Here is a 26,361-nt window from a genome sequence, read left to right as displayed (position 1 = left end):
AAGGCTAATATTGGCCAAAAGACATTAGCCTTGACACAAATCTCATTGACTGATCACACAGGCCATGCCGGAGACACTGACTGGTCACGGAGACTGATCACGAAGGCACAGACCGGTCACAGAGGCCATGCCAAAGGTATTGACCGGTCACGGAAGAGACTCTGGAGCTCCCCCTAGTGGTACCAACCCGTGCTTAGTATAAGGTGCCACTGCTCACAAGAATAACCAGTTACAACAGCTTCTGAAAAAAGATGAAAATATAAGCAGGGTATCATTCAAATTAAGATACTCATTGTCTTAAGACCATTAACATGCCAATTTTTAATGAGAAAAGAAAATGCCACATTATGATGTATAATGTTGATGGGTGATGGGATGAGGCCCTCAACCAGTCACATGGCGCAGCTTGGCATTTAGCTCCTTCTCCTTTGCAAGTAGATCAGAGCTGTGCTTTTTATAAGCTTCAAAATCCTGGGGATGTGATTTCACATATTTGAATGGGTAAAGACACAATGCTCAGGAATTGTGCTAAAACATGAAAAATACAGTGTCACAGCTGCCATTCTTTTTGCTTTTAACAGACCTTCTTGATATCGCCATATGCCTTCTCAGCAGCGCCAAGGGACAGCTGAAGTTCCTTCACTTTCAGATTTCCGTTTACAGATGATGCTTCAGTTGCAAACCTACATTCATGACAGAGTTTAAGGGAAATTCAAATGTATGCCCAGTTGAACAGGAACTTTGCTCAAAATAAATCTTATAAATCTACGTCATACCTGTCTTCTGCAGCAATCCTGCAATTTTCCGCTTGCAAACATTTCTTTTCCAGCTCTTTCAACTCAACCTGTCTGTCCTGCAATCACCAAAATAGTATCTGTTGTTAAAGATTAAAGATAACATACAGTGGACTGTATGTATTGTTTTTTTTTACCTTAACAGTTTACTCCTGTCAAAGAGTTTGTACAAAGCTGATGTGTATAACACCATCACCTGTATAATTTTCCCTCTCTGCATAGACAAATCCAAGAGCTCTTCTTTCTCCTTGGTTAAAACTTCAATTTTCTCCTGCACTTTTGCCTCATGTAAGTTGTCTCTGTCTTGTGAAAGTTTCAGTCTAAGGTCCAGTTCTGGAAATAGATCAAGACAGTTCAAATTATGAAACTAATGCTACATCAAAACATAAATTATGGACCTTAAGATGTGCTTTCTATTTGCAAACACTCACCTGCACACATATCAACTGCATTCTTCAGTTGTTCTTGAGTGTCCTGTAATTCATGCTGCAAAGATGCCTCCTTGGTCTGATGTTGATTCATGAGTTCCTTTAACTTGCTTTGGAACACAGCCGTTTTTTCCCTGTTTAAACAAAGAACAGCACCTTGAAAAAGAACTATAGACACACAAGAATGTCATCAATACACTGCTAAATAAAATACTCACTGGTATTCAGCCTGTAATCTCATGTGTTGCTGAGCAAGATCCTTTAATTCCTGGGTCAATGACAAAATTATGGACTCTTTCTCTTGTAGTTCTTTACAAAACAGCATTTTGTTTTCCTCCAGAAGACGTTTGTTTTCTTCGGTTAATACAGCATTCTGTCGTTTGTACTCGTCTTTAAATTTGATTAGCTCATGGTGGTTTGCAGCCAGGTGCATGAACCTCTGCTCTAGTAGCGAGGACCGCTTCTTTTCATTGTCAAGTTCAATTTGTACAGCACCGTTTAAACTCTCAAGTTCAGTGTTGATTTTCTCTAGAGCTTGACACCGGAGTAGCATCTCATCTGCTCTTTGCTTCAAGATGCAAATCAGATTGGATTGCTCGTCGATCCTTGACCGCAACATGCCTGTTTCTGCTCGATCCTCTTGGGACAAACTGCGGAGTTTTTCCAATGCCTTGTACACATCGTCCATATCCTACAAAGGTTTTGAATTTGAATGTTTATTTTAAACGAGTCTTACGCTACCTAACTAATTACAATAACAATCATAGAACAAATGGTTATGGTTAACAGTGGTTATAAAGAATTCACAGTCAACACATTCACGATATTAAGCATATTTATAACGTAGGTAATGGAAGCAACAGTTGTTATTACATTAACGTTATATTGTGAACGTTGAATGATAACGTCATCCATATCAAACATATTGGGAAATTATACCCATATAATATTGCAAGCTAGTTAAACGAGCAGTTCGGCTTTACTGATTTAGGAAAGCGTTAACTACTAGTTAGCCAAGCCGCCCCGCGGCTTGAACAATTGAAAGTTAATTGAACGTTAAATCAGCTAACATATAATAGTCTTAGCTATGATTGCTAGCGATAGCTAGTTAGATAACTATCAAGGCTAGACGTTCAAGGTAATGTTAACGATAGAGCGTGTCTTGCAAAATGTATTTGCTAACGCTTTATCTACCTGCTTTGTGTCCGTGATCATAGTCTTGAGGTCTTTTGAGATTTTCTGTGGCGATGTCATAGCGTATCGTCTTTGCAAAGAGGGTGAGAATGGGGGAAATCAGTGTTCAGCAGTGGATATCCAAGTGGGAGCTGTCACAAAGTTTCCTTGGTTGCCACTGGTAACAAGGATGACATAGGCATTGTATGCACACGAGCGATACCCCGCCCTTACGCCTCTAAAAAAAAAATCTCTGTGAAGGACCGTCGAAAAACCTTGAAGACATTTTACACCGTTTTAGGCAGAACATTTAAACACAGTTTTATGAAGCGAATTATAATGAATTTGGATTGTTCTTATGTTACTCTATGGCTTGTTTCTGTCCTGGAAATCTTACATAGGCCTACACCTGATCAGTTATAATAATTCATACTAGCTAATGAATTAGGCACAAAATCGTGTTTGTCCATTGTTTTACTTGATTTTGGCTTGGCCTATCTCACTTTCATGATCGCAAGATGGCGCTGTTGTGCTTTAAGTGACATCACCTCCTGGCTATTTCAACCTGACTTTGGGCGCACAAAGGGTCACTCGTAAATGCATTTTTTTTTTGTGTGGCCCAATGTTTTCATCTACTAATGTAAATTATAAAATAAAGTTAATATTAATTACAGGTAGGCTATATGGCCAACTATAAAAAAGATTTGGGACGACACTGACCCGTGGTTTGTAAGCCTCTTCCTCCTAACTGGTTTAATCCAAAAGCTGCAAAAATATAGACACCGGGCAACGATTGATTAACTATCAAGTTCATTTTGGATAGGCTAGTAGTCGTAAAATACATCATTGCCCAGTGTATTGCAGGAAATACAAGCCTCGTTTATGTCCTTATGTTGCAATGGATTAACCTGTTGGAAATGCTCATATTCGGTTCTCTATAAAGTCAAACAAGATGCCTCACTGTATAACTGTTCCTGAACATGGCTTAGGCCTATAGTTAGGCTAGGCCACTCTATGTAATACACATATTGTTCATTCAACTAATTCATTAATTAATTCATATAGTTTCACACTAAAGCCCAACATTAACCTAGCAAGTGACAAAACTTTGTTCATCTCTATGAAACATTTTAACATACCACTGTATCCTCAGTCCACTTTAAAATTACTACATAGCTAACGTATGGTGAAGGTTACTTAACACCCAAGCCAACCCAATTAGGACAACAAAACTCTGACGGGCCAACGCACTCCTGGTGCTGGTCACTGACTATCGCTTGGTCAGTGGATTTATGCAGATTCCTGGGCGGTTAAAGGATTTGATCCAGTGGGCCGGAGTAGGGGAGCGTCATATCTAAGCTGAATCCGCCCTTTTTCATCAGTTAAGGACAAGTGAGAGAGGCAAGCAACAGCATCCCAGTCCCAAGTGCACCTCCATCTGCCCGGCTTCACGAGGAGCTGGCCAGACCAGCGGGGACCGTGCATCAGAATGTGGAGAGCATTGCTCGCCAAACTTGTAGTTTTACTTTTTTTATATACGCTTCAAAGTCACGCACAAGGTAAGTCTTAATTTGATTTCGTAACTTTCTTTTGGTTGCTTGGAACCGTGAATGCTTCGGAGACGGGCCATTGTGCAATTAACAATGAAAATACGAGTTTACTTTGAGAAGCAGTTCTTGCCGCGTGAGATCAATGCAAAGACACACAGACATGCTCTAAAACCGTTAGCAAATCTGATTTCATAACTTGAGAAGTTCATGTTTCTACAAGGGAATGTCAACCTGCTAACTGACACATTATGTTACATTTTATTGGTGAATTGCTATAATAGGACAATGTTGTATTTGTTTTAAAAAAAATCTTAATTTTATTTAGCAAATCTGGACATTTGTGTAGGCCTGCGTGGTTAATTAGCTGACATAACAATTAACTTGGCTAGGTCCAGCCACGGCTTCATAATGCTCAGGCTAATTTAGTTAGGCTGCACTTAATTGGTGTCGCAAATGGAAAAACACATCTAGGCACGACAGATATAAACACAAATGTTCAATGCTCCAATATCGGGAAGGTAATTTACCATACAATTGAGAAATGTTATTTCATCTTGAACACAAAGCCTCCCCTCAGACAGATTTGAAGTTCTCTTGAGGAACTTTTGCCTGAGCTTTGCCGTTGCTAGGTAACAGAGGCGAGCATGTGACTAGCAGACAATCTCCGGACTCTGAGCTACTGGTACAAATCTCAAATCAACTGCGCCTCTAAACTCAAGCTCTAATAACGGAAATGATGATATCCTATTGATTGTGTTATCATTTTGAATTGGGTACTTAATATAAACAAACGTATTTATTTGAAATGGTCAGGCTACTCAGCGGGTGCAAATGGAGGTTGTGGAGCTAGATCTAGCGAGCTTCTCAAATTGTAATCTGCTTTCTTTTTGCTCAACCCTTAGCAAGTAAGCTCCTTAGTGTGAATCAGGCAACTAATTACGTTGCAGCTGCTGCTGAAAGCCACTATTACTGCCCTAGGAACAAGCGTTCCTAACGAGTTGGTTTCAACACTTTTTCAACCGCTTGCATCTAACCAAAGATAGGTTTGTGGCATTAACGGGAATGGCAAACTGACAGATCAGCCCATGTCCATAGAACAAACGTGTTAGGCCTACATCCAGTATCTAGCGAAGAATGCTGGTCATCAGCGAAAGAATGACCATAAGAAACACTCCGTCTTGCATATCATGTTACATTATTCCCCCCACCTCCTAATCATAATGAGTTTCTTTTACTGATGACAGGCGAACTCTACCTGGATTTTAGTCTTGTGTGTAAATTGTCACTTTTAGATTTTTAAAGCAGAAGCCACATCAAAGAGGTGGTGATGATTGGGGGAAGTGGGGCTTTTGCATTTTCAGATTAGGCTTGTGTACATGAATTCGTAGGCCTAGTTTCTTATTTTGCAAATCTGAGTGCCGCCTCTGGAATGAACTGGAGCCTATATGTTTGGCTGTGTGTGTGTCAGACCTGTGCGAAGTGGTACTTGTTGATCTCCTCAGAAATGTGAGCCAGTTGGAATGGTTGATTTAATCCAGATTTATTCAGCATGTGTTTGAGAGGAAATGACCAAAAGAGCCTTGATGCAGGAGGACAGGTTACTTTCTCTAATCCACTGAGCCTCATTTCCGCTGGATCCTCCACAGTCCTGAGAGAGCAGACTCCCCTCCTCTGCCCCACACCAAGTTTTTGAGAGGCACTGAACCTCAACTTGTTGATTTTTAATGTGTGATCAAATACCTCTCACTGTGTCTGAAAGTACTCTCTAGGTCTTGAGAATGCGTGTGTTGGCACTATTCATAATTGTAAATTTGACACTGGTGTCACTGGTCGTTAATATGTAATAATTTACAAGCACTGGTAGCGCTTACACTGCTCAACTGTCCCGGAATGATCTATTATCTCTGTCACGGTTTGCTGACAATACCAAGCAAAATGCTGATTTAAGCTGCTTAGAACATGTTTTTTATATACTTGAGATTGTGATAAACTGTAATCATTAGCTTCTAACACTACACATTAGTAACTTGCCTGAAAATTTTGCCCTAATGCTTATTTACAGCATCTAATGATACATGTTGCCGAAACCGAAGTGGGATTGTTAGGTTAATACATTAGCTCAATGACCTTAGAAAGGATACTGCAAGCATGTCCCCATTCATCTTTCCCAGACTCAAGAGAAGCAGTTGTGTTATGGTGTCTTATGAGGTAGCCTATATGTCAAGCAGATGGACTCAGTGTCCCCTTTAGGGGGTCACTCTATGGGTGGGTGGATTGTGGAAATGTTTGAACTCATTGACAGTTAACATCTTTATTAGTGAATTAGTATAGGTGATGAAAGAACAGAGTTCATGCCATCAACTGTCCCTCCTGACTTAAAATGGAAAAATGGGGCTACATTTAGCTAAAGTGATGAACCAGGGTCTCTTGTAAATTGTGTTGATGACTGAAAGTTGAAAACAGCTGAGAAATTTCAAACAGGGCAGCAATGCTAAGATCTCCCACAACTAATGAAAAAAAAGTAGCTTGCCTGTTCTGCACGTGCTCCTAAAACCTCACACCATCCTTTCCGGTGTAAAGCCTTGAGCAACAGTAGCCCAGTATTAGTAATAGGAACAGAAGTTAACACAGTTGGCAGAAATGAGGTCTCCTAATCCTCTCACTGTAAACAGCGCCCTTAGCATTGGTATTAGCCTGCTCTGTGATGCAGACAAAGGCGCAAATGCCTCAGCTGTGTTGTCCTCAGTCTTTAGCCGCAGTAGTAAAATCTCTAAAGTGGCTGGACAGCCACAATGTAAGGGCCGTCTGTGAGGACCACGTTTCATGTTTTTATTTTCTTATGTCTATGAAATAAAATCAGAAACGTTTTGTAAAGGTTCTTACTCAGACTGCTTGTGGAAAAACAATGGATGCATTCTCAGTGAGGAGAATGGCTTAATCGGAGAGGCCTGGGTGTACATCATTCTATATTTCCCTCCATTCTACTGTTTCTCTGCCAATGCCAAACTCTTCAGTCAGCCTGCAGGTCTTTCTCTGTTTTGTCTGTGAGCTGGAAGAACCAAAGTCAGTTGTTTAGCAATTGACTGCATTCTGTTGCATCGATTTCCATATGAAACGGCCCCAAAGCACTTTTCACTGACAGCGTGGACGGGTCCAGCGCTCCACATTGCCAGACGTTTTTTTCCCCCTTCTGTGCAAGGGGTGCACCACAACAAGGCGGTATTGATGAAAGAGGGGAGTACCTCTCCCGGGGCCTCCACGTGATTGGAAAAGAGATGTTGCAGGGTGTGTGTCTCTGTGCGTGTGCTTGTCTGTGTGTGTGTCTGATTTCAGAGGTGGAGTGGAGAAGTGTGGGGGATTTGTGCTGCACTTTTGTTTGTTGGAGGAAGCTGTACTGTATTCTACATCTACCCATCCATCTCCATAGGGCCTTTGGTGCGCTGACACCTCCAGTTATGAGGTTGCTGCCCCAGTGGCTTGTCCATTGTGCTATTGTGATTTCACAGTGGGGACCGAGGCTTTGGGAGACTTCATTCTAATGAAAATTCCTTCACCACTCCTCTTTGTGTGGCAGTGGTAGGGCGTCCTTATCTTTCTCCACAGACAGTTTTTTTTCTGGGGGCTCTTGCCTGCTGAGGGTTTAAGTTGGCTAATTAGAAAATACATGGTCAGGGAGGGGGGGGGGGGGGGGGGACACTAAAATTAGACTAAACATGACCAAACAAAGAGTCTAACTAAATAAGAGGTACAAACTCCTTCTCCAGGGGGACAGGACGAATACATTTGCATAATATAAGCCCCTCTCCACACAAAAGCTAATGAAACAATCACACTGCTCCGTAGCTAGCTTTGTTGTTATTCATTTTTAAACCAAGCAGGATTCAATCAAAGGTTTTAAAACTTGGGCCATAGTTCTGGGTAGTAGGGCTGAGCCTAGCACCTGAAAACGAATGATAGGAAGAAGAAGTTTTGCGAGAAAGCTGGAGAATGAACAAAAAGCAAACGTGGAACCACATTCATTTTGTTCGAAAAATGAAAACATGTTTGCCATTAGAAAGACATCCAATGACACCAATGATCATGATCCTCAGAATTTGCACACCACTCAACCACATCAACAATCTGACCAGCTGTCAAGCCTGACATTTCAGACCTCACCACAGGGTTTCCAACCCATTAAATGCCCATTGAAAGTGCCTCTGTCGTAAAGTTGGAAGCCATTGGTTCTTAATGCTCTTTTTTTCTACTTCTAAACGCTAGGTTGCTACCAAGGTCATCCCTTAGACTGGCACAGGGGAACCTGTTTCAATTGTTCAAAGCCATTTCATGGTCAGGCTCAAACAAATCCACTTCATAGCATGCCCTCTCTCTAATAGTCTTAATAGTAGTGTAACCTATGCTGAAAGATCTTGAGTTTTTTCCAAGGGCAGGTAAAAAACATTGTTAACATCAAAACAAGGATCATGAAGTGCAGTTGTGCTGAGAACTTAAAGGTATGGGAAAGTTAAAGCAGAAAATCAATGTATGAAAATAATGATCAAAGTGCAATTTCATGTCAGCAAACAAGTGACCAAAAAAAAAAAAAAAAGCCCTGGGAAGCAATCTTACACTTCTCAGATGACTGAGTAAATAGTTAAGTTTGCACTGTGCCGTGCAGGAGTAGCTTAACACAAGATGGTACTGTTTAAAAAGCTCACTTCAGAGCTCCTGTCACCTTTCCCAGAACCGATACTGTCAGGAAACAGTGGCTTTATTTGAAGGTCTCAGCAGATTAGTTTCCATTTGGCAAAGGTTGGTTAAAGCTGTTAACCTAATGTATAGCCGACTGGGATTATGAATATGGCCCATGTTGCATGGAGGCCTTTTGCCGAGCATCGGACATTCTTAACATTGTGTATCGATGCTTCTTGGCATTTCCTACCTCACAAGATTTGTTTCCCCCCACGGAAGTGAACGAACGGCAGCTTACAGTTTCACCTTAGCTGAAATAGTAGCATCACTAAAACAGTGTTTCGTGTAGTTGTGTACAAAACCAAAAGTCCTCTTGAAGCAATGTGGTCTAAACGTAATTAATGATAGCATTTATAAGTTGCACATCAGCTATACAAATAAATCGTAATGTTGTTCTTTGAACTCAAGTTTACCTCTAGCTTAACTCGAGCTTAAAGCGTAGAGGTGCACCCAAGTTCATAGAGATCTTTGTGTTGCCCTGGAGGGTCTAGAGGTAAGTCCTCTCATTTGTCCGTCGTGTCAGTGAGTGTGCCCTGCTTTTCCAGTACTGTACAGGGCAGTTTGTCTTACCTCGGCGTTTACAGACGATGCTGAAACCTCCGGGATCATGTCCTCCTAACAAAGGCTGCCTTTGAGCCACAAGAGGAGCAATTTTATCATTAGTAAACTGAGCAGGAAAGAGGCTCACTTCCCAATTGGCTGCTGAAGGAGTTAAATATGGAGTGCATTTGGCCGGCGTTGTTTGAAAGTGGCTGCTTGGTGTGGGCTAATTAATCTGAGTCAGGACCTTATGATATGAGAAGCCCCCTCACACAAAGCTTTTAGCGCGGTAGCACAGGCAGTGACCCCACAACTCACTCTCAAGTGGGAATGATCCATCTGAAAGGAGCCCATTACATAAAGCTAATGATAAATTACTGACATTGCAAAATGATAAACTCTCGCATGGGTGAGGGGATGTTGGCTGCGCTCCTCTGCTTGTCGGTTGAGTTCAGTGCTTGCCACATCTCTGACCCCATGAAGGTTTTGGCCATTGATAGACCGTTTTGTTCCTGTCTGGTCTCGGCCAGGCTAGTCTTTCTAAAGCAAAGAGCAGTGTGCCTGCTTGCGCTCTTGGCTCGGCCATGGTGCTGGCTCTTAAAATGTCTGGCCTTTCTCTATGGTGAAAAAAAAGGTTGCCATGTCAATAAAACAAGTGGAAACACTGCAGCACCGGGAATCCGAGATTGGGCTGTTTAATTAGAGTACCTTAAATTTGGTCCATTCAGCGGCCATGGGTATGCTGGCAGGGCTTTTTGTGGACTGCTTTAAGCGGCTCAAGATCAAAGACTGACATCATAACGCCCTGATATTCAGAGCTGTTCCCTTAACTCCTTTTTTAAGATGCAATTGTGGTGTGGAGCTCTGTTTCACTTAAACTCTATACTGACAGGTACTGGTGTGCCAGTACTTACAGTACATTCACAGTGGTTGTACTGTTGTTTTTATACTACATTCTACATGCTACATAAATGTGGTATTTTTTTTGGATGAATCAACTTTACTGGTGTATAAAAGCAGAATTTTTCATTTTACTGAATGAACAACATTTTAACATAAAGACATATAATGTAATTGAATCAGTAGAACTGTAGTGGTGTGCTTAGATAGAAAATGGGATATGAGTTCCTGATACGGCAGGTGCTGTAAATACGAGCCCTGACACAGAAAGTAGATATGGTGATATTTGTGTCCAGGAGTCATGAAGATTGTGGTTCCAGTTACCAGTTGCTCATTGTTTTCATGGTCAGATGCAAGAAATGTAACTGTGGAAAGGGAAGTGTGCCTGAGAAGAAAGCATGAATAGTAATCTAATAGCAAAACAATTTGGGGAATGTTGTAATTTGTTTATTCTGGCCTGTATGTTTTCAATCTAAGATAGCAGTAGCTGGTTAATCCATTGCCTTCTAATCCCACTGTTTCATTTGGTGTTTGGCTACTAGGCATGTTCATTTAATAAGCCAATTCTATTCAGATGTCTGCATGTTTTTTCACCATGTGACACTGTGGTATGCTGTCTGTCATGTTTATCATTTACATACATTAAGAAAAAAAACACATTTAATTGCTCTACAATTTACAACCAACATTCTGTTGAGGTGGGAGTGTGTGTGAGGGGGTTTGATTAGTTTAGTGAGTGTGTGTAAAGGTAGCCGATAAGGGAGAGACACTACTAGACCACCACCAACCCCAGACGTGTACCACCAACCACCACCTTGCATCTCCCCACTGCAAAGAATTTGGCCACGGTACCAGCCGGTACCACTATTTATCCCAATTACATTTCTGACAAGGAGCAGCATGCTCCATAAATCAGGGTGTCAGCGAGAGACAATCAGAATCACACATTCCGATTGAGATTTAGGTTGGGGTGGGGGGTAGTTGGAGGGGAGGGGGGGGGGGGGGGGTAGCTGTTCTGACGGAGCGCTCTGCCACTGAACTCTGCTGGCTGTGTCGATATCTCCTGGGGAGCGTCAGGAGAGGTAGAGTGGTTGGTACCTTATCTTCTGGGGGTTGGGTTGCCACTCAAGTGGGGGAACATCAAACGGAGGGCCCGGCATGAGAGCGCTGAGGGGTTGCGTAACTGTCGGCGGACGGCTGGCACACTCAGCTCCGTGCCGGGGGCCTGTCAATCCAGTTAACGACGTGTTCCATCAGTGGCAGTGATCCCCCATGCCCTGCCCCAGTGCAGTCAGAATGAGTGGAGATCACTTTGATAAGAGAAGAGAGAAAGGGAGAGAAACGTGGCCTTTCATTATCCCATGACACTTAGAGGTCGCTGTTTAACCTAGTTCAGTGTTCCTAATAATGAAGTAATGAAAATCATTAATCTCAATCAAAAAGGGTTTTAAGAAGACTTGCAGAATCAGATCTTGAACAGAGGCCTAATGTGGAAGATTGTACAGCTGTTCACATCCTGTGACTTCATGACCATCAGCACGTGTGTTCCTGTGTCCCAGCGTAACTTTGTGTCGTCTGATATGTGTGACCCTCCTCTTTCACAGAATGTGTGGCGGGAAAGTTCCGCTGTGGGACAGGCGACTGCATCCCACAAGATTACCGATGTGACGGAACTGCAGACTGCACAGACCACTCAGATGAGGCTGGCTGTCGTGAGTAAACATCTACATCGTTGTCAAAGCAATCACAGATCATTTACAGAAGTCAACAAAGACAAGAGCGTGTTTACTGTACTGACACATGTGAAATTTGAAAGTTGTGAACAGTGGTGAACAGTGTTCCAATGTGTGATTTTGTAACTGTTTTGAATTTAGTTCTCCATGTACTGGGATAGCCAACTTCAGACAACTGTGAAACCGATTTTAAGCTGTTAAAATTGTGCCTTAGTTGGTAAATTAGTCCCACAAGCAGTTATTTTTCTTTCTGTCCATCAAGACCTAACTCTAACGGGTCGGAATCTTATATAGTGTGTCATAGTCATTAGATTATAAATGTATGTGTGTGTGTCTGTGCCCATCTGTCCTCAGCTGAAGCTACCTGTGAGCATGGTCACTTTCAGTGTTTGAGTGACGGAGAGTGTATCCCCGGCGTGTGGCTGTGTGACGATGAGGAGGATTGTGAAGACGGCTCAGATGAGCGACAGAACTGCCGTATGTACCCCCTCACCCCTTCACCCCTTCACCCCTCCCCCACTCCACATAAATTAATACCACCCGCTCCATTAAACTCCAGTTATCTGCAGAGCCATGCTACCGTTCAACTATTTGAAACGTGATAGTTTGAAAGTATAAGGGGAGATGAGTAGGAGATATAAAGACCCCATCATACACAGCCCACCCGCCCTGTTTGTAAAAAAAAAGAGCTCCTCTTTGTAGTTGGAGGAACACCCACACCATACAATTAAAAATGCTGGCCTTTTTGCTATCTCCTCAGCTGCACGGACGTGCTCCAGTGGCCAGTTCAGGTGCACAGATGGGGCATGCATCCCAGAGGAGTACAGGTGTGACCATCTGGCTGACTGCCATGACGGCGCGGACGAGAGGGACTGCCGTGAGTTACCCCCCCACACCCCAGACACACACACACACACACACACACACACCAATACCACCCCCAGCACCATAACCGCCATCACACTACCCGTGCCCTCCACACACACACCCACACACCCCCACACAGTAACCCCTGCCCCCTCACTCCAGCTCCTGTGGCATTTTAATAAATTTGTAAGATTAAGAGGCTCGCTGACTGACAGAAATGACCACTATAATGCTTCTTGTTGTCAGAGGTTGATTGCGGTGGATTCTTTAGTGGATTAAGGCTAGCCGGAGTTCAGCCCGCCGGTTCAAAATTGAGGCTGTATATTACGCCTGCCTCCACCACCACCCACCGCCTACCACCACCTACCATATTGCCTGCACACTCACTGATTGAGCGCATGCAAACTTTACATTGATGATGTGGGGCATGTTGTGCTTGATGTGCATATGTTTAAAGAACATATGAAGAGTCCATGTGGCTTTTTTTTTACTATATGATCAATCTCCTCCATATATACAAAAGTTATGTATAAAAACAGACAGAACTGCCATGTTGTTTGCAATTGTAGCATCCTAACAGGATTTCCCAGAGGGCATTAGGGTAACCAGTTTGAGTTGTCACTGCTTTTGTGCTTGTTTCTCGTAGACTACCCTGGGTGTACCGAGCTGAGATGTGCCAATGGTGCCTGCTACAATCGGAGCCAGCACTGTGACCAGTCACTGGACTGCCGGGACGGGTCAGACGAGGCCAACTGCAGTGAGTCTCCTTCTGCTGTCGCTCAGCAGTGCAGTTCACTGTAGCAGAGAGCCCCAGAGCGTCACCATTCCCACTCAACCCATCTCTGCCATCTTTCCTCCTCTCTCCACAGCGCAAAGGTGCAGCAGTGGCATGTTCGAGTGTGCCAATGGAGCGTGTATCCCGCGGCGATACGTCTGCGACCATGACGATGACTGTGGGGATCGGAGCGACGAGCAGAATTGCAGTGCGTGCCCTGTTCTCACTGACTAGCTTCTCAAGACCAGTTGCTTCTGACCGCTCCATTGTAGCCACAGTCTGTCCTTCACCGGGAACACTGTAGTCTCTGGTGACCTACATGAGTTTCCACTGTTACAAACGATGAACGTTTCTGCTTTTCTTAAGAGTTGTATGAAGTGTGTGATTACCACCTATGTTTTCCTGCTAATTAGTTGTATGTAACATCTAAATGGCTCTCCCCTGGGTGTCTCCCTGTGTAGCTTACCCCACCTGTAGAGGCACCTACTTCACCTGCCCCAGTGGACGCTGTATCCACCAGGTGTGGTTATGCGATGGTGAGGACGACTGTGAGGACAACGCCGACGAAGTGGGCTGCGGTAAGGATCACCCATCGGCAATCTCAACAACGATGCGGTCTCCTTCACACACACACACATCTCATAGCGAAGGTCCACATTGCTTCACACTCACACACAGGAATTTCAATGAGAGAACTAGAGGGATAAAATGTAGCCTACTCAGAGATAAAATGGAAAGAATAGCTGTGCAGTCTTGACCTGTTGGTCCTCCCCCCCCCCTCCCCTCTCCCAGCCATGGACATGGGCTCTGGTCTACAGTGTGAGTGCGAGCCTGTGCTCCTCTTAAGTGCGCTATTGAAACCCCTCTTTCAGAGAGGATCACTCAGGCCTCCGGAGAGCTTTAGAATTCCCTCATGCTGCTCTGAAGAGGGTGTGTGTTTTCATAGGATGGGCCCGTAGGACCCTCTCAACCCCCTGTGTGAATCCATTCATCGCAGCTTCCTCCGATGATTTAAAGAGACAGTGGGGTTGTTTTCCTCCTCAGACAATGCCACAACTGGAGCCCATAGCCTTCTTCAGACTCACATCCTGCATTCCTGAACAAGATAACAGTGTGTGCCTTTTTGATGCGAAAGCGTCACACATAGTTTTGGGTTACAAACAAGATTACAATAGTTTAGTGAAATCTATTACACCAACTCCCCCCCCCCTTTCCTTTATCCCTTTCCCCTGGCATTGGTGTGAGTATCTGAAATTAAACCATTGATCTAACTTCATTGATTGCTAGTTTTATTTGATGACTGACATGCATAATGTCCCAATACATGAAGCTATTATGATGAAGATAACACAGACACCTGAGAAGTCACTGTTCCATTCCAAATCCTTCCATGTGTGATGTTCTCTGACAGTTCCCTCTCTGTTCCTCCTCCAGATGCGGTCCCTCGGCAGTGCTACCCGGGAGAGTGGCCCTGCCCCTCCTCAGGGGTGTGCATCCCCCTCCACCAGCTGTGTGACGGAACCCCCCACTGCCCCGGCGGAGAGGACGAGACCAACAGCACCGTCGGACGCAACTGCAGTCAGTACCACTTCCAATCTCTCTCTTGCATTGAACGCTCTTTGTGTTATGATTGTTGATACGGATTCAAATGTGCACACATTGACATTGAAAGAAAGACTTCTGCTGTCAGAAAGAAGGCAGAATCATAGTGATAAATCATAGTAGTTGTTCTATCTGCTCTCTTTGCACTTTGTCACACTGACTATAATTAGTACTTTATGCTTACTCTCGAAATTTCTCAACTTATTGTAGCTTGATTGTTGTTCCTAAAGTCCCTTTAGATAAAAGCATCTGTCAAATTAATATATGTAATGTCATCGTCAAATATCCACGTTTTCCCGAACCATCTCACTTGTAGGCTGCACATAGGTATGTACTTATGAGATCATGTTTGCAATGGGGTTCATCTGTTTGTATACTGTAATTATGCCTGCCACGGTCCTGCTCATAAACAATAATCAGTGTTTTAGTGTCAATGGTCCTCTTGTTTGTAGGATGTGACAATGTAGACTCTTAAGTCATAATGGGACCTTTTAGTGATATTCCTGTAACAAATGATTTGGTCATTGTTGTGATGGTCATAGGATCCTTGCTTGTGGCTTCTGTACAACGTTTGTATGATAATGCCCCCATGAATTCAAAAATGATTGGATTGAAAAATAGAATTGAACAATGAACAATGTTAGGGCCAACAAATTGAAAGGAGCAGATCAAATTACCGCTGCAAAGTCCAAAATCACCACAGAAAGTCCCAATCCCTTATATTTTCTGAAAGATATCATGTTGTATCAGAGTTTCGGTGGATAAGGTTGTGTGTTTAGGTGGTCTGGCAAAGGTATGTTGATATGGCTCAGTGATGGGAACCGAGAAGCCTAATGTCAATATTTGTTTCAAATTCAATGTCCATTTCTGCCAAGTAAACAAAGACCATTTTGGATCAGACACATTCACACCCCAAAACCTGAATAGACATGTTTGAGAGGGCCATATGCCAGACCATTGTGTGGACAGAGCTTCAAGGGATATAACCCTGATGCAGCAAAAGCCAAACTCTGAGTGCAGTTTCTCTGATGTAGAGGAAGACATCACACTCACCTGTCTCTGTCTCAGAGGTCTACGAGGTGTAATGATGCTTTGCATCCATTACCAAGGGCAAAACAAAAATAAGAAGGACTTATGATTTGTTGTGGTGAGATTGTGGTGGCTATGACGATGACATCACCATGTCTTCCTTTGGTGTGCTCCTTCTCCAAAAGTGTGACATAATGGAGTAGGTCTTACCTTGTCAGTGGGGGGGGGGGGGGTCAGTGCTGGGGAGTAACGTGCGTCTGTGCTGGGCAGGTGTGTGGGGGGGGGTCAGTGCTGGAGAGTAACGTGCGTCTGTGCTGGGCAGGTATCTGGCGCTGCGCCTCCCTGAGCTGTGAGCACCGCTGTCACAAGTCTCCTGAGGGAGGCACCTGCTCCTGTCCCCCTGGATATGTGGTCAGCAGCAACAACAGCCGCTCCTGCAACGGTAACATTCCCTCTCTGTCTCCCATGTGACCAACAAATACAGCACTGGGATAACTATTTGTCCCAGAATTTTGTCAAATGATGTGCTGTCTGTGTGTGTGTGTGTGTGTGTGTGTGTGTGTGTGTGTGTGTGTGTGTGTGTGTGTGTGAGCATGTGCATATATGTGTGCGTGTTTGTGTGCATGCAGCTACAGTGATAGATTTTTGTATGCATATGTGCTAACATGTTGGGTAAAGTTCTCTATCTCACTATATCTTTGTACTCTTTCTTTCTCCCTTTCTCTCTCTCTCTCTCTCTTTATCCTCTGTCCATCTTGCGGGTGTCAGACTTTGACGACTGTCAGATGTGGGGTGTGTGTGACCAGCTGTGTGAGGACAGGATGGGCGCCCACCGCTGCAGCTGCCGCGAGGGCTACGTGCTGGAGCAGCACCGCCACTGCCGAGCCAGCACCTCCTGTGAGTCTGTCACTCAGCCCCTCAGCACCCGGCCCGGACAGCCAAACCCCTCACCTCATCATTAGCACCAGCCAACACACTCCCCCAACCCACCACCCCTCCCCTTCCCCCTTGCTTACACAAACAGTCCTCTACCAACCCCCCCCCCCACACCATCACCACCCAGCCCTCTCCTCTCCCTGCCCGGTGGTGCATTGTTGCGCGCTGAATGTTATTCCAGTCAGTCATTTGCTTATGCAGAGCAGAAACTGGCCCAGGACCAAGAGACAGGTCCCCCCTCTGTGCCCCTCTGGCCAAGTCAGTGTTGTCCCAAAGCCCTTATTACAAGCTCATGTGGAGTCATTTGTGTGATTTCCTAATTATTTTTGTCTTTATAATTGAGAATTCTATTCTCCAATTAAAATATGGAAAGCAGAAAATGGATATAGGCTTACAGATAGTGTATTTCCATTTTTGTCTTTCAGGGTCAAAAAGTTGTGCTGTGGATTTTTCAAATAAACTATGTATTATGATTTCACATATATAGATTTTTTGTAAAATGTCTCAGTGTTATCCAGATTCGCTTCTATTTCTTTTTCACTGAAATGTTAATGGCTGAATGCTGGATGTGGTTTTCTGTTGTCATCTCTGACTGCTGGGTGCTGTTATGCAGCTGGAGTTCCCTCTCTGGTCTTCTCTGACGGCCGAGACTTACTCATCGGGGACATCCATGGAAACAACCTCAGGACCCTGGTCACTTCCCAGAACAGAGGAGTGGCTGTCGGAGTGGACTTCCATTATAAGAGCCAGCGCATCTTCTGGACTGACACCATTCAGAATAAGGTGTGTAATCAACTGGGGACGAGGTTTTTTTTTCCACAAATCTGACTGGCAGTCAATCAAAATAAAGATTTTGAAACCTCTCTGTTAATGAAGCTAGGTGAAAACTAGCACTCATTCCAAGAATACACAGCGTTCTGTCTGACAGGTAAAGATTAAATTCCAGAGCATCCCACTTTGTTGCATTCTGACAAAACAAGGATTTCGACTCCTCATACATTCAAGGAACCCATCTGGTCAGCTGGAGGAGCTATCAGTGTTAGAGTTTGTTTGTTGATAACGCGAGTGCTTAATTCTGTAGGTTCAACCCCTTGACATGGACTAATGTTGCTCTCCCCCACACTGCACCAGTCTCCCTCCGCTCTGCAGTTACCTTCCCTCAGAGGGCAGAATGCCTGGGCTGCACTCCCATGTAGAGCCAGCCTGTCAAAAGTGCGCCCGTCAGTCCCATTTACTAACTCTTCAACAGCCCTCACTCCCCTCCACAACTCCCCCCCTCCCACCCAAATAACCTAGTAACAGTGCTCAGGATAAACAAGCCGGCTGTTTGTCTGTGAGCAGGGTAGTTGGCCCCCCACGTCGGACGGAGGGAATTCTTTGACCGATGCCTCTAGATACAGCTAATACTGTAATAAGGGGAGTTCCTGGTGGCTCCCAAATGGCGGGGGTCTTGATGAAGGAAGGCGGTAAGCCGATCTGGAAGAGGATTCAGCCTTTTTTCCACTTCCTTAATCTAGAATACCCTGTCTGATATACGGGAAAATGCTCACATATTTCTGTGCAATTTTATGCAACCCGACCGTGTTCAAAGTGACCATGCAGTATTTGTTTTCAGCCGCTCTGTCCATTTTTTGGAGGCATTCTCTGGCCAACTCAAAGGGCTTTGTTCGACGCTCTTGGCTGCTCTATGAGTTGAATCCCAGCCACGGGGCTGAAAAGCCGGGACATACCAGCGACTGGGTATCTGCGATCTGCCTCCAACACCACTAGCGAATGTCATGGGCCGTAAAAGTGAAGGGGTGCACAAACACAGTGTGCGAATGTTGCCTGGGGGGTTACATTTCCAGGGCTTAAGTTTCTTTTAAACAGTTCAGCTGACAGTCCTACACTCAGTGTGTCAGGGTTTGGTTTTCCAAAAAAGGCCCAAGGCTGCAAACTGCCAAGTACCATGATGCCAAGTGCTTGTGCCTTAGACTTAGAGGATGGTGTCATCTTGAAATCTGTAGGAAGGCAATTTTACAAAACTTTCACAGGAGATGCCAGTATATCTGTAACGACAGACAAGATAGTTACGGTGAAGTTTTTAGACGCTTTTGTCCAAAGGCATCCTGCACTGACTGGGAATCAGCAATGCCAACCTCTGGACCACCTAAACCTGTCAGATAGTTGGCCAGATAGTTGGCCAAGTCAGTATCACAATATCTTTTTCTTATCAAGAGTAAATGTGCCTTTATTTCTGTTCACATGTTCAAATGCTTCACTAGTGACTCTTGTACAGCATTAGGCCTACCATAATCTCCTAACAAGGATGCTTTCTCTTTGGCTTGCCAGGTGTTTTCAGTGAAAATGGACGGTTCAGACCTACAGGTGGTCTTAAATATATCAGTTGACTACCCCGAAAACCTGGCCGTGGACTGGGTGAACAATAAACTGTATGTGGTGGAGGGCAGCGTCAACAGGATCGACATGGTGGACTTCGATGGGAGCAACCGCGTGACCCTAATCGCAGAGAACCTGGGAAACCCTAGAGGCCTGGCGGTGGACCCTACAGTCGGGTGAGTGAGTGTGCGGTGGGGGGAAAGAGGGCAGGAGTGTGTATGGGGGAGGTGGGGGGGGGGTGTCTGCCCTTGTCCCTTATCTCTCCATGGTCTCGCTCCAGCAAGACAAGCTCAAGAGAGCCTGACACTCACAGATTGTCTCCCAAGAATGAGCTGGATGTAATAAAAATGATCAGACCAATTGAAATCCAATCGGCAGGCAGAGCCAGGTGGCCAGACGGTATATTGGGAAGTGATAATGAACATTCACAGCGATGTTGCTCTTTGATAGGGTTTATTCTCCCCTGTTTCAATGAACCATGGATACGAATCTCTGGGTCGAGTATTTGATTTCAGTTACACTATAGCTTAACCGCCCGGGTTTTAAGGGGTCGCACACTGTTGATACTGTTCATTCCTTTGAATCCGATTTACAGAGGGCATAGGCAACAGTGTAATGAGATCCCTGGGGTCTGTTCTATAGGTACCTGTTCTTCTCCGACTGGGATTCCTTGAATGGGGAGCCTGGACTAGAGAGAGCCTACATGGATGGGTCTAACCGATACGGCATCATCAAATCCAAGCTGGGCTGGCCCTCAGGGATCACCCTAGACATTGAGGCCCAAAGAGTCTACTGGGTGGACAGCCGCTACGACTACATTGAAACCACAACGTACAGTGGACTGCACAGGTATGCATACATTATGGACTACACTATGGATACTTGTAATATATTTTATTCTACCATATTGTATTTCAGACCAGTTGTACTACATCACAGATTGATTTTAATTATTTATATCATTGATTTAAAATTTCGCCCACCAACCTGTCAGGTGACAGTATCAGTATGCTAGTTTAGGCTTTGCTTGACCCACCTACACTGCTTGTTCCCTGCCAGAAAAACAGTGGTGCACGGAGGCTCCATCATCCCACACCCCTTTGCTATTAGCCTGTTTGAGAGCACGGTCTACTACTCCGACTGGACCAAGATGGCTGTTCTGAAAGCTAACAAGTTCAGCGACAGCAGTCCGCAGGTGGTGTACACCACGGCTCAGACGCCTCATGGGGTGGCTGTCATTCACCCATACAGACAGCCAAATGGTAAGCCCGACAACAGGCATCGTTCTCCACCTTTTTGGGACTTTTTTTACAGGAGTAAAACTTTTTCTTTCTGTGACTTGACACACCCAGCTATTTCTGCGGTACAAGTACATGCCAATTGAAATAAACACACCTGTCATTCCCACTATCCGCTCTGAGTACTGAGTCATTTTGAGGTTCAGGGAAGAAAACCCACAAAAATGTGAGAACAGCTTGACATCGCCAAACATCAAACATCACCGAAATACATCAGTTAGAAAGCAAGCTCATTTTCAGCAATGCCAGCTGTGCTGTTGTTGATGTTTGTAATACAGGTCTGTTGGCTGCTAGCTAGAAAGTCCATAATCTGTTGTTCAGTTTCATTAGTTGTTTACTGGATGTGTTTGTGTGTTTACAGTGAGTAACCCTTGTGGGGCGGACAAAGGTGGCTGTGAGCAGATCTGTGTTCTGAGTCACAGGACAGACAACGGAGGGCTGGGCTATCGCTGCAAGTGCCGCATGGGCTTTGACCTCCATGCTGATGGCAAACGCTGCGTTGGTAAGTTCAGTCCTGAGGCTTTCCCTGGGCTCTGTGTGTGTGGAGCAGGAGAGGATTGTAGGGCATATGTATGTATGCGTGAGCAAGGTGTATGTGTGCAATTTGTTTTGTATTATTCTGATTTATTTTAAGTAAGTAAATATGACAGGATGTTAGGGACGTTATCCCACCAATGTGTTAGCAGTAATAATAATGATGACAATAATCAAAACAAAAAATAACTTTATAACCTTTGATATTTGCTCGTAGTGCAGTATGTGGTCTTGTGTAATGTCTAGAGGGGAATACTGATGGTATGTCCGTGGACATTTCCCTCTCTGTCTCAGTTGTTAGGCAATTCCTGCTCTTCTCCAGTCAGCTGGCAGTGAGGGGGATCCCCTTCAACCTCTCCGCTCAGGAAGATGTCATCCTCCCCATCACGGGCACTCCCTCTTACTTCGTCGGGGTGGACTTCAGTGCTGAGGATGACGCCATTTTTTTCTCGGATACCGCCAAAGACATGATCTACAAGCAGAACGTGGACGGAACCGGTGAGACATTTTCCCCTCTCTCCTCAAAGCCCCCCCCCCAGCAACTCCTCCAGCTTCCAAAGCAGTGGATTCCAGCTCAGCATTTTAAAAACAAGGTTTCAAAATGCACAAGTTTAGCTCCTTTGGGCCCCAAAAATAGCAACGGCTGCGACTAATATGAGCTTATTGGAACTCTGGCAGTGCTGTGTGTTTGTTCCTCCGTGTGGAGCGAGGCTGCTGAGTCCAGAGCCTGAGCATGTGATCCTCTGAGGTCAAAGCACGGAATCATGGGAGTGTCTTATGGGGCAGGGGAAGCATGGGGGGAAGGGTGAGCGAGCAAAAGGCTAAAGTAAGAAGGGTTCCTAATCACGTAACACCCAGTCACCCCTACCTAGTCTTAAGAACACTGACCCACAGAAACAAGACACATGTAGTTCTAGTGGAATATAAGATGTGGGTGGTTTGGATATCTGGATACAAACATACCTACACAGAGAAATTCACAGGGCTGGTCAACTTAATGCCTGTTAATAATCACCGTAGCAGCAAATCCCAGTGAAACAAATGAACCTGCAGTGTGTTTTTGTGTGCCTGTTTGTTGGTCTTGCCAGCATCTTGCCTGATCTGACCCAGCCTTGCTCTGTGTGTGAACCTGTGACCAGTAAATTCAGCCTGACAGTCTATTTGCTTAAAAGTGCCCCACTTTCATCTCTGTATTAAAATTGTTCGGGGCTCCCGCTTTGATCTGCGCAGGCCGGGAGGTGTTGGCCGCCAATCGGGTGGACAGTGTGGAGGACCTGGCTTACGACTGGATTTCAAAGAACCTGTACTGGACCGACCCGCGCTACCGCAGCATTTCGGTCATGAAGCTGGCCGACAAGTCAAGGCGGGCCATCGTCCGGAACCTGAACAACCCGCGAGCCATCGTGGTGCACCCTGTTGTGGGGTAAATTCTGCTGGGTTGGGATGGGGCGGGTGGGGAATGACACAGGGCGGGGGAGGGGCAGTTACTCCAACAGTGACGGACAGTTATGTGTTTTAAGTGTTACTTGCATTGAAGAACACATTTGTTATTCCTATAGGGTGGTCCTGTGGTGCCTTGGAAAAATAGTAATGAAATGAATGCGAATCAGCAGCCAAAAACACAATAAAAGTATTGGGGGGGGGTTCAAGTAACAGAGTGCCATAAGCTGAGGTAATCACTAATCACTGGAGCCCCCAGATGTCAGCAGGGGGTGGTGATGGGGGGAAGAAACACGACTCACATCCCCTCCTCTGTCTCTCTGTCCCCTCTGCCTCTCCGACACCACGAAAAAGACAACTGGGCACTCGGATCACACCTAGAATAATACTGGAGGTGTCCATCCATTCCTGGATCCCTCCAGCTTTGAACCCCCAAATCTGATAAAAGGGCTCTTTATTTAGGGCTAGTGGGACATTTCCAAGAGCTTCAAAGTCATAAGGCCCCTGGGCCAGGGAGCCTAGATTAGTGCTGCATGAAGGCTGGTATTGTGGCGAACACTAAGAACTTGGCTTAAACGGAAAAGCCCCATGGAGTGCTCAAAATACACTGTCTGTAGCGGTTCATAAATGCAACCAGGCAGTATTTTTTTTCCAGCAGTGTTGAGCTCAAGCCAGGTTTCCCCACTTACTATCTGTTGGCAAAAAACTCAATCAACATACATGTTCTCAATGTGTCTTCCTCTTTCCTTGGCAGATATATTTTCTGGACAGACTGGTACCGTCCGGCGAAGATTATGCGTGCCTGGTGTGACGGGTCACATGCCCTGTCGATTGTAAACACAACTCTGGGCTGGCCTAATGGCCTGGCCATTGACTGGAGGTGAGCCAAGCCAACGGTCCCCAGCGCGTCACTGATGCGCAATACACCATTCAGACAAAGCCACTGTTGCGGGAAAATATGCCCCTGACATTTTCATTCACCAAAGTAGCACCAGTCCAGTGAATCACTACTAGAGCTTTTGCATGATCGATGTAAGAAATGGCCAACACTTTTTGTTGTGTGTTCTGCTCGTGTTTCTATTGTTTACACATCTGCCTCGCTAGTAAGCTCCTTACAGACATGATCTGCAGTAATCCTTTCCTCAACGTTGGCCCAAAGCTGACTCATGAGTCCTGTGTGTTCTCCCAGCTCCCAGCGCCTGTACTGGGTGGACGCCTTCTTCGATAAGATTGAGCACAGCTCGTTTGATGGACACGACCGGCTGTCCCTGGATCGCATCACCCAGATCTCCCATCCCTTTGGACTGACCATTTTTGGAGGTCCGTTCTGACCTGAATAAATTAATGAATACAATTATTGAATAAATAAATAAATGAATAAAGAAAACTACTGGAAGTATAGATTGTATAAATGTACAGTAAATGTACAGGCAAATGAGCCCATTCGCTAGGATTCCTTTCTGTATTGTTTATCATCAAATGAAGTTGGGATCTACTGCAGCTAAAGATAAACAAACAAGAGCAGTTTAAAGGCCTTTTCTACTTTCCAGAGTGTTTGTTCCTCATTCCTAATGTCCGTCACCATTGAAATTTAATTATGACTCGCTAATCCTGTGTGGTGACAACGTCAGCAAACAATGCTGCTATTGATAAATTGCAGGCAATTATGGTGCCTCCTCAAACCGCCAGTTTTTCTAATACCACTAGTGGTGAGAGATAAAGTATCTTATGTCAAAGTTAGTGCCCTGGTATTCTTAAGGCCGCACCGCCTCCTCTGCGTTCTGACCAATCCATCTTTCTCCTTGGCCAGGTTATGCATACTTCACCGACTGGAGGCTGGGTGGGATTGTGCGAGTGCGTAAGACGGACGGGGGAGAGATGGTGGTTATCAGAAGGGGCATCAGTCGCATCATGCACGTCAAAGCTTTCAACTCCAACTCCCAGATTGGTGAGAGAGGCTCCTTCAGAGTGTTTGTGTGTGTGTGTGTGTGTGTGTGTGTATGTGCCGGTCAGTTGGTTTGATGTACATCCCTGTTTTTACCTAAACATTTCAAATTTCAGCGGCAACAGGCATACCACATCTAATGCATCCCACATGAATTAAATCTCTCCTTTTTTCCTCCCCTCCCTCTGCTTATTTCTCTCTCTCTCTCCCTCTCCCTCTCCCATCCTCAGGTGGCAACTTCTGCAACAGGCAGGCCAACCCTAACGGCGACTGCAGTCATTTTTGTTTCCCGGCCCCGGACTCCCAGCGGGTGTGTGGCTGCCCGTATGGCATGAAGCTGGCCCCCAACCAGCAGACGTGTGTGGACGACCCCACCAACGAGCCCCCCACGCTACAGTGCGGCGCCAACTCCTTCTCCTGCTCCAACGGGAAGTGCGTGCCCCAGAGCTACCGCTGCGATGGCGCGGACGACTGCTATGACCAAAGCGACGAGGCCGGCTGCGGAACGCACAGTAATGCATCACTGTTTTGTAGTACTGAACTTTTACATGGGATGGGCGCTGCTGTTTTTCTTTTCATTGCTTTTGGACAACATATACTGTACAACATACCCCTAGCATTGTTCAGAAAGTGTTTGAAACTATATAATTTCTGCAAAATATTGTGTATTTGATTGTACAGTTGTATGAGTTTTTCAACCTTTTTATGGCATAACAATGTTTCAGCTCTCCTACTACTGGTCTTGTTGCAGACACCACCTGTTCACCAACGGCTTTCACGTGTGCCAACCAACGGTGCATACCCAGGAATTGGCACTGCGACGGGCACAACGACTGCTCCGATGGCAGCGATGAGCACGCCTGCCCCACCCAGGTCCCCGGCACCTGCCAGGCTAACCAATTCACCTGTGCCAACCACCGCTGCATCCCCCAGACCTGGCGCTGCGACACTGACAATGACTGCGGAGACGGTTCTGACGAGGCTGACTGCAGTAAGTTATGCCACACTGGCTGGAGCAGTGTACATGTAGCCATACATGGGGCCTTGAGCTGCTGAAAGAGACAGAAAAGGACAAACGTGAGATCACAAATGCTAATGTTTAATCCGCATCCAACATTGAGTCGGACCTAAGCATGTATCTGTGTCTGTGTCTCTGTACCTGCCAGACTTTCAGGGCACATGCCAACCTGACCAGTTCCAGTGCCCAGACCACCGGTGCATTGATCCGGCCTACGTGTGCGATGGAGACCGGGACTGTGCGGATGGAGCTGATGAGCAGGGCTGTGGTGAGAAGCATGTTAACGGCAGCCACAGATTTCATTCAATGTATGAAACTATGTTGTTATTTTAACTAATCATCCCATTGTTCTATCGTAGTATATAACTGCACCGCCTATGAGTTCAAGTGTGCCAATGGGCATCAGTGTGTGAACTCCTTTTACCGCTGTGATGGGGTCAATGACTGCAGTGACCGATCGGACGAGGTTGGCTGTCGTAAGTGGGATCACTGTTTTTAATTCAAGTGTCAAATTTCCACTGACAGATTTGTTTTTGAGAATATTTCTGCATATTTTTGAGAATATCTTCCAGAACGGGGTAATAATACTTGACAAATTGATGGGCTATTTATGGGCATGGATGCAATGCACGTTTGGCCTCTATTGTGCAGTGAACAACGAAGACACCAAACATTATCAATCTAATCAA

The 26,361-nt window shown here is 45.2% G+C and overlaps 2 protein-coding genes across 5 annotated transcripts in view; one reads left to right on the top strand and one right to left on the bottom strand.

Annotated features, from left to right (window-relative positions):
• Window positions 1-297: 297 nt before the first annotated feature.
• On the bottom strand, window positions 298-2,566 carry zgc:172182 (coiled-coil domain-containing protein 89). Its single transcript, XM_012836434.2, has 7 exons — window positions 2,417-2,566; window positions 1,441-1,913; window positions 1,226-1,356; window positions 991-1,127; window positions 777-853; window positions 584-683; window positions 298-471 (listed from the first exon to the last, which is right to left on the bottom strand). Exons 1-7 carry the CDS (start codon window positions 2,474-2,476, stop codon window positions 385-387), a joined length of 1,065 nt encoding a protein of 354 aa, XP_012691888.1. The 5' UTR covers window positions 2,477-2,566; the 3' UTR covers window positions 298-384.
• A 1,033-nt stretch (window positions 2,567-3,599) lies between these two features.
• lrp2a (low density lipoprotein receptor-related protein 2a) overlaps window positions 3,600-26,361 on the top strand; it is a 63,496-nt gene continuing 40,734 nt past the window's right edge. For all 4 annotated transcript variants that reach the window (XM_031558611.2, XM_031558600.2, XM_031558606.2 and 1 more), the window contains exons 1-24: window positions 3,600-3,954; window positions 11,721-11,828; window positions 12,204-12,326; window positions 12,610-12,726; window positions 13,363-13,473; window positions 13,586-13,699; window positions 13,953-14,069; window positions 14,926-15,069; window positions 16,445-16,564; window positions 16,891-17,019; window positions 17,672-17,841; window positions 19,390-19,613; window positions 20,080-20,286; window positions 20,497-20,699; window positions 21,097-21,237; window positions 21,564-21,767; window positions 22,500-22,692; window positions 23,464-23,589; window positions 23,899-24,029; window positions 24,520-24,657; window positions 24,885-25,166; window positions 25,406-25,645; window positions 25,821-25,940; window positions 26,032-26,148. In XM_031558611.2, the coding sequence (XP_031414471.1) occupies window positions 3,885-3,954; window positions 11,721-11,828; window positions 12,204-12,326; window positions 12,610-12,726; window positions 13,363-13,473; window positions 13,586-13,699; window positions 13,953-14,069; window positions 14,926-15,069; window positions 16,445-16,564; window positions 16,891-17,019; window positions 17,672-17,841; window positions 19,390-19,613; window positions 20,080-20,286; window positions 20,497-20,699; window positions 21,097-21,237; window positions 21,564-21,767; window positions 22,500-22,692; window positions 23,464-23,589; window positions 23,899-24,029; window positions 24,520-24,657; window positions 24,885-25,166; window positions 25,406-25,645; window positions 25,821-25,940; window positions 26,032-26,148 (3,649 nt within the window). In that variant the 5' untranslated portion in view covers window positions 3,600-3,884. The remainder of the gene's footprint in view (window positions 3,955-11,720; window positions 11,829-12,203; window positions 12,327-12,609; window positions 12,727-13,362; window positions 13,474-13,585; window positions 13,700-13,952; window positions 14,070-14,925; window positions 15,070-16,444; window positions 16,565-16,890; window positions 17,020-17,671; window positions 17,842-19,389; window positions 19,614-20,079; window positions 20,287-20,496; window positions 20,700-21,096; window positions 21,238-21,563; window positions 21,768-22,499; window positions 22,693-23,463; window positions 23,590-23,898; window positions 24,030-24,519; window positions 24,658-24,884; window positions 25,167-25,405; window positions 25,646-25,820; window positions 25,941-26,031; window positions 26,149-26,361) is intronic.

The sequence above is a fragment of the Clupea harengus genome, chromosome 2 (assembly GCF_900700415.2).
Source record: "Clupea harengus chromosome 2, Ch_v2.0.2, whole genome shotgun sequence".
Lineage (NCBI taxonomy): Eukaryota > Metazoa > Chordata > Actinopteri > Clupeiformes > Clupeidae > Clupea > Clupea harengus.
The sequence above is the reverse complement of the archived record's forward strand: the minus strand, read 5'-3'. Positions and strand labels throughout refer to the sequence as shown.

Coding starts and splice junctions, on each gene's coding strand:
- zgc:172182 (XM_012836434.2), bottom strand. CDS start 2,476: ATGACATCGCCACAGAAAATCTCAAAAGACCTCAAGACTATGATCACG. Junction 1,357..1,440: donor AGATTACAGGCTGAATACCA/GTGAGTATTTTA, acceptor TTGTTTAAACAG/GGAAAAAACGGCTGTGTTCC. Junction 854..990: donor AGAGAGGGAAAATTATACAG/GTGATGGTGTTA, acceptor TGGTGATTGCAG/GACAGACAGGTTGAGTTGAA.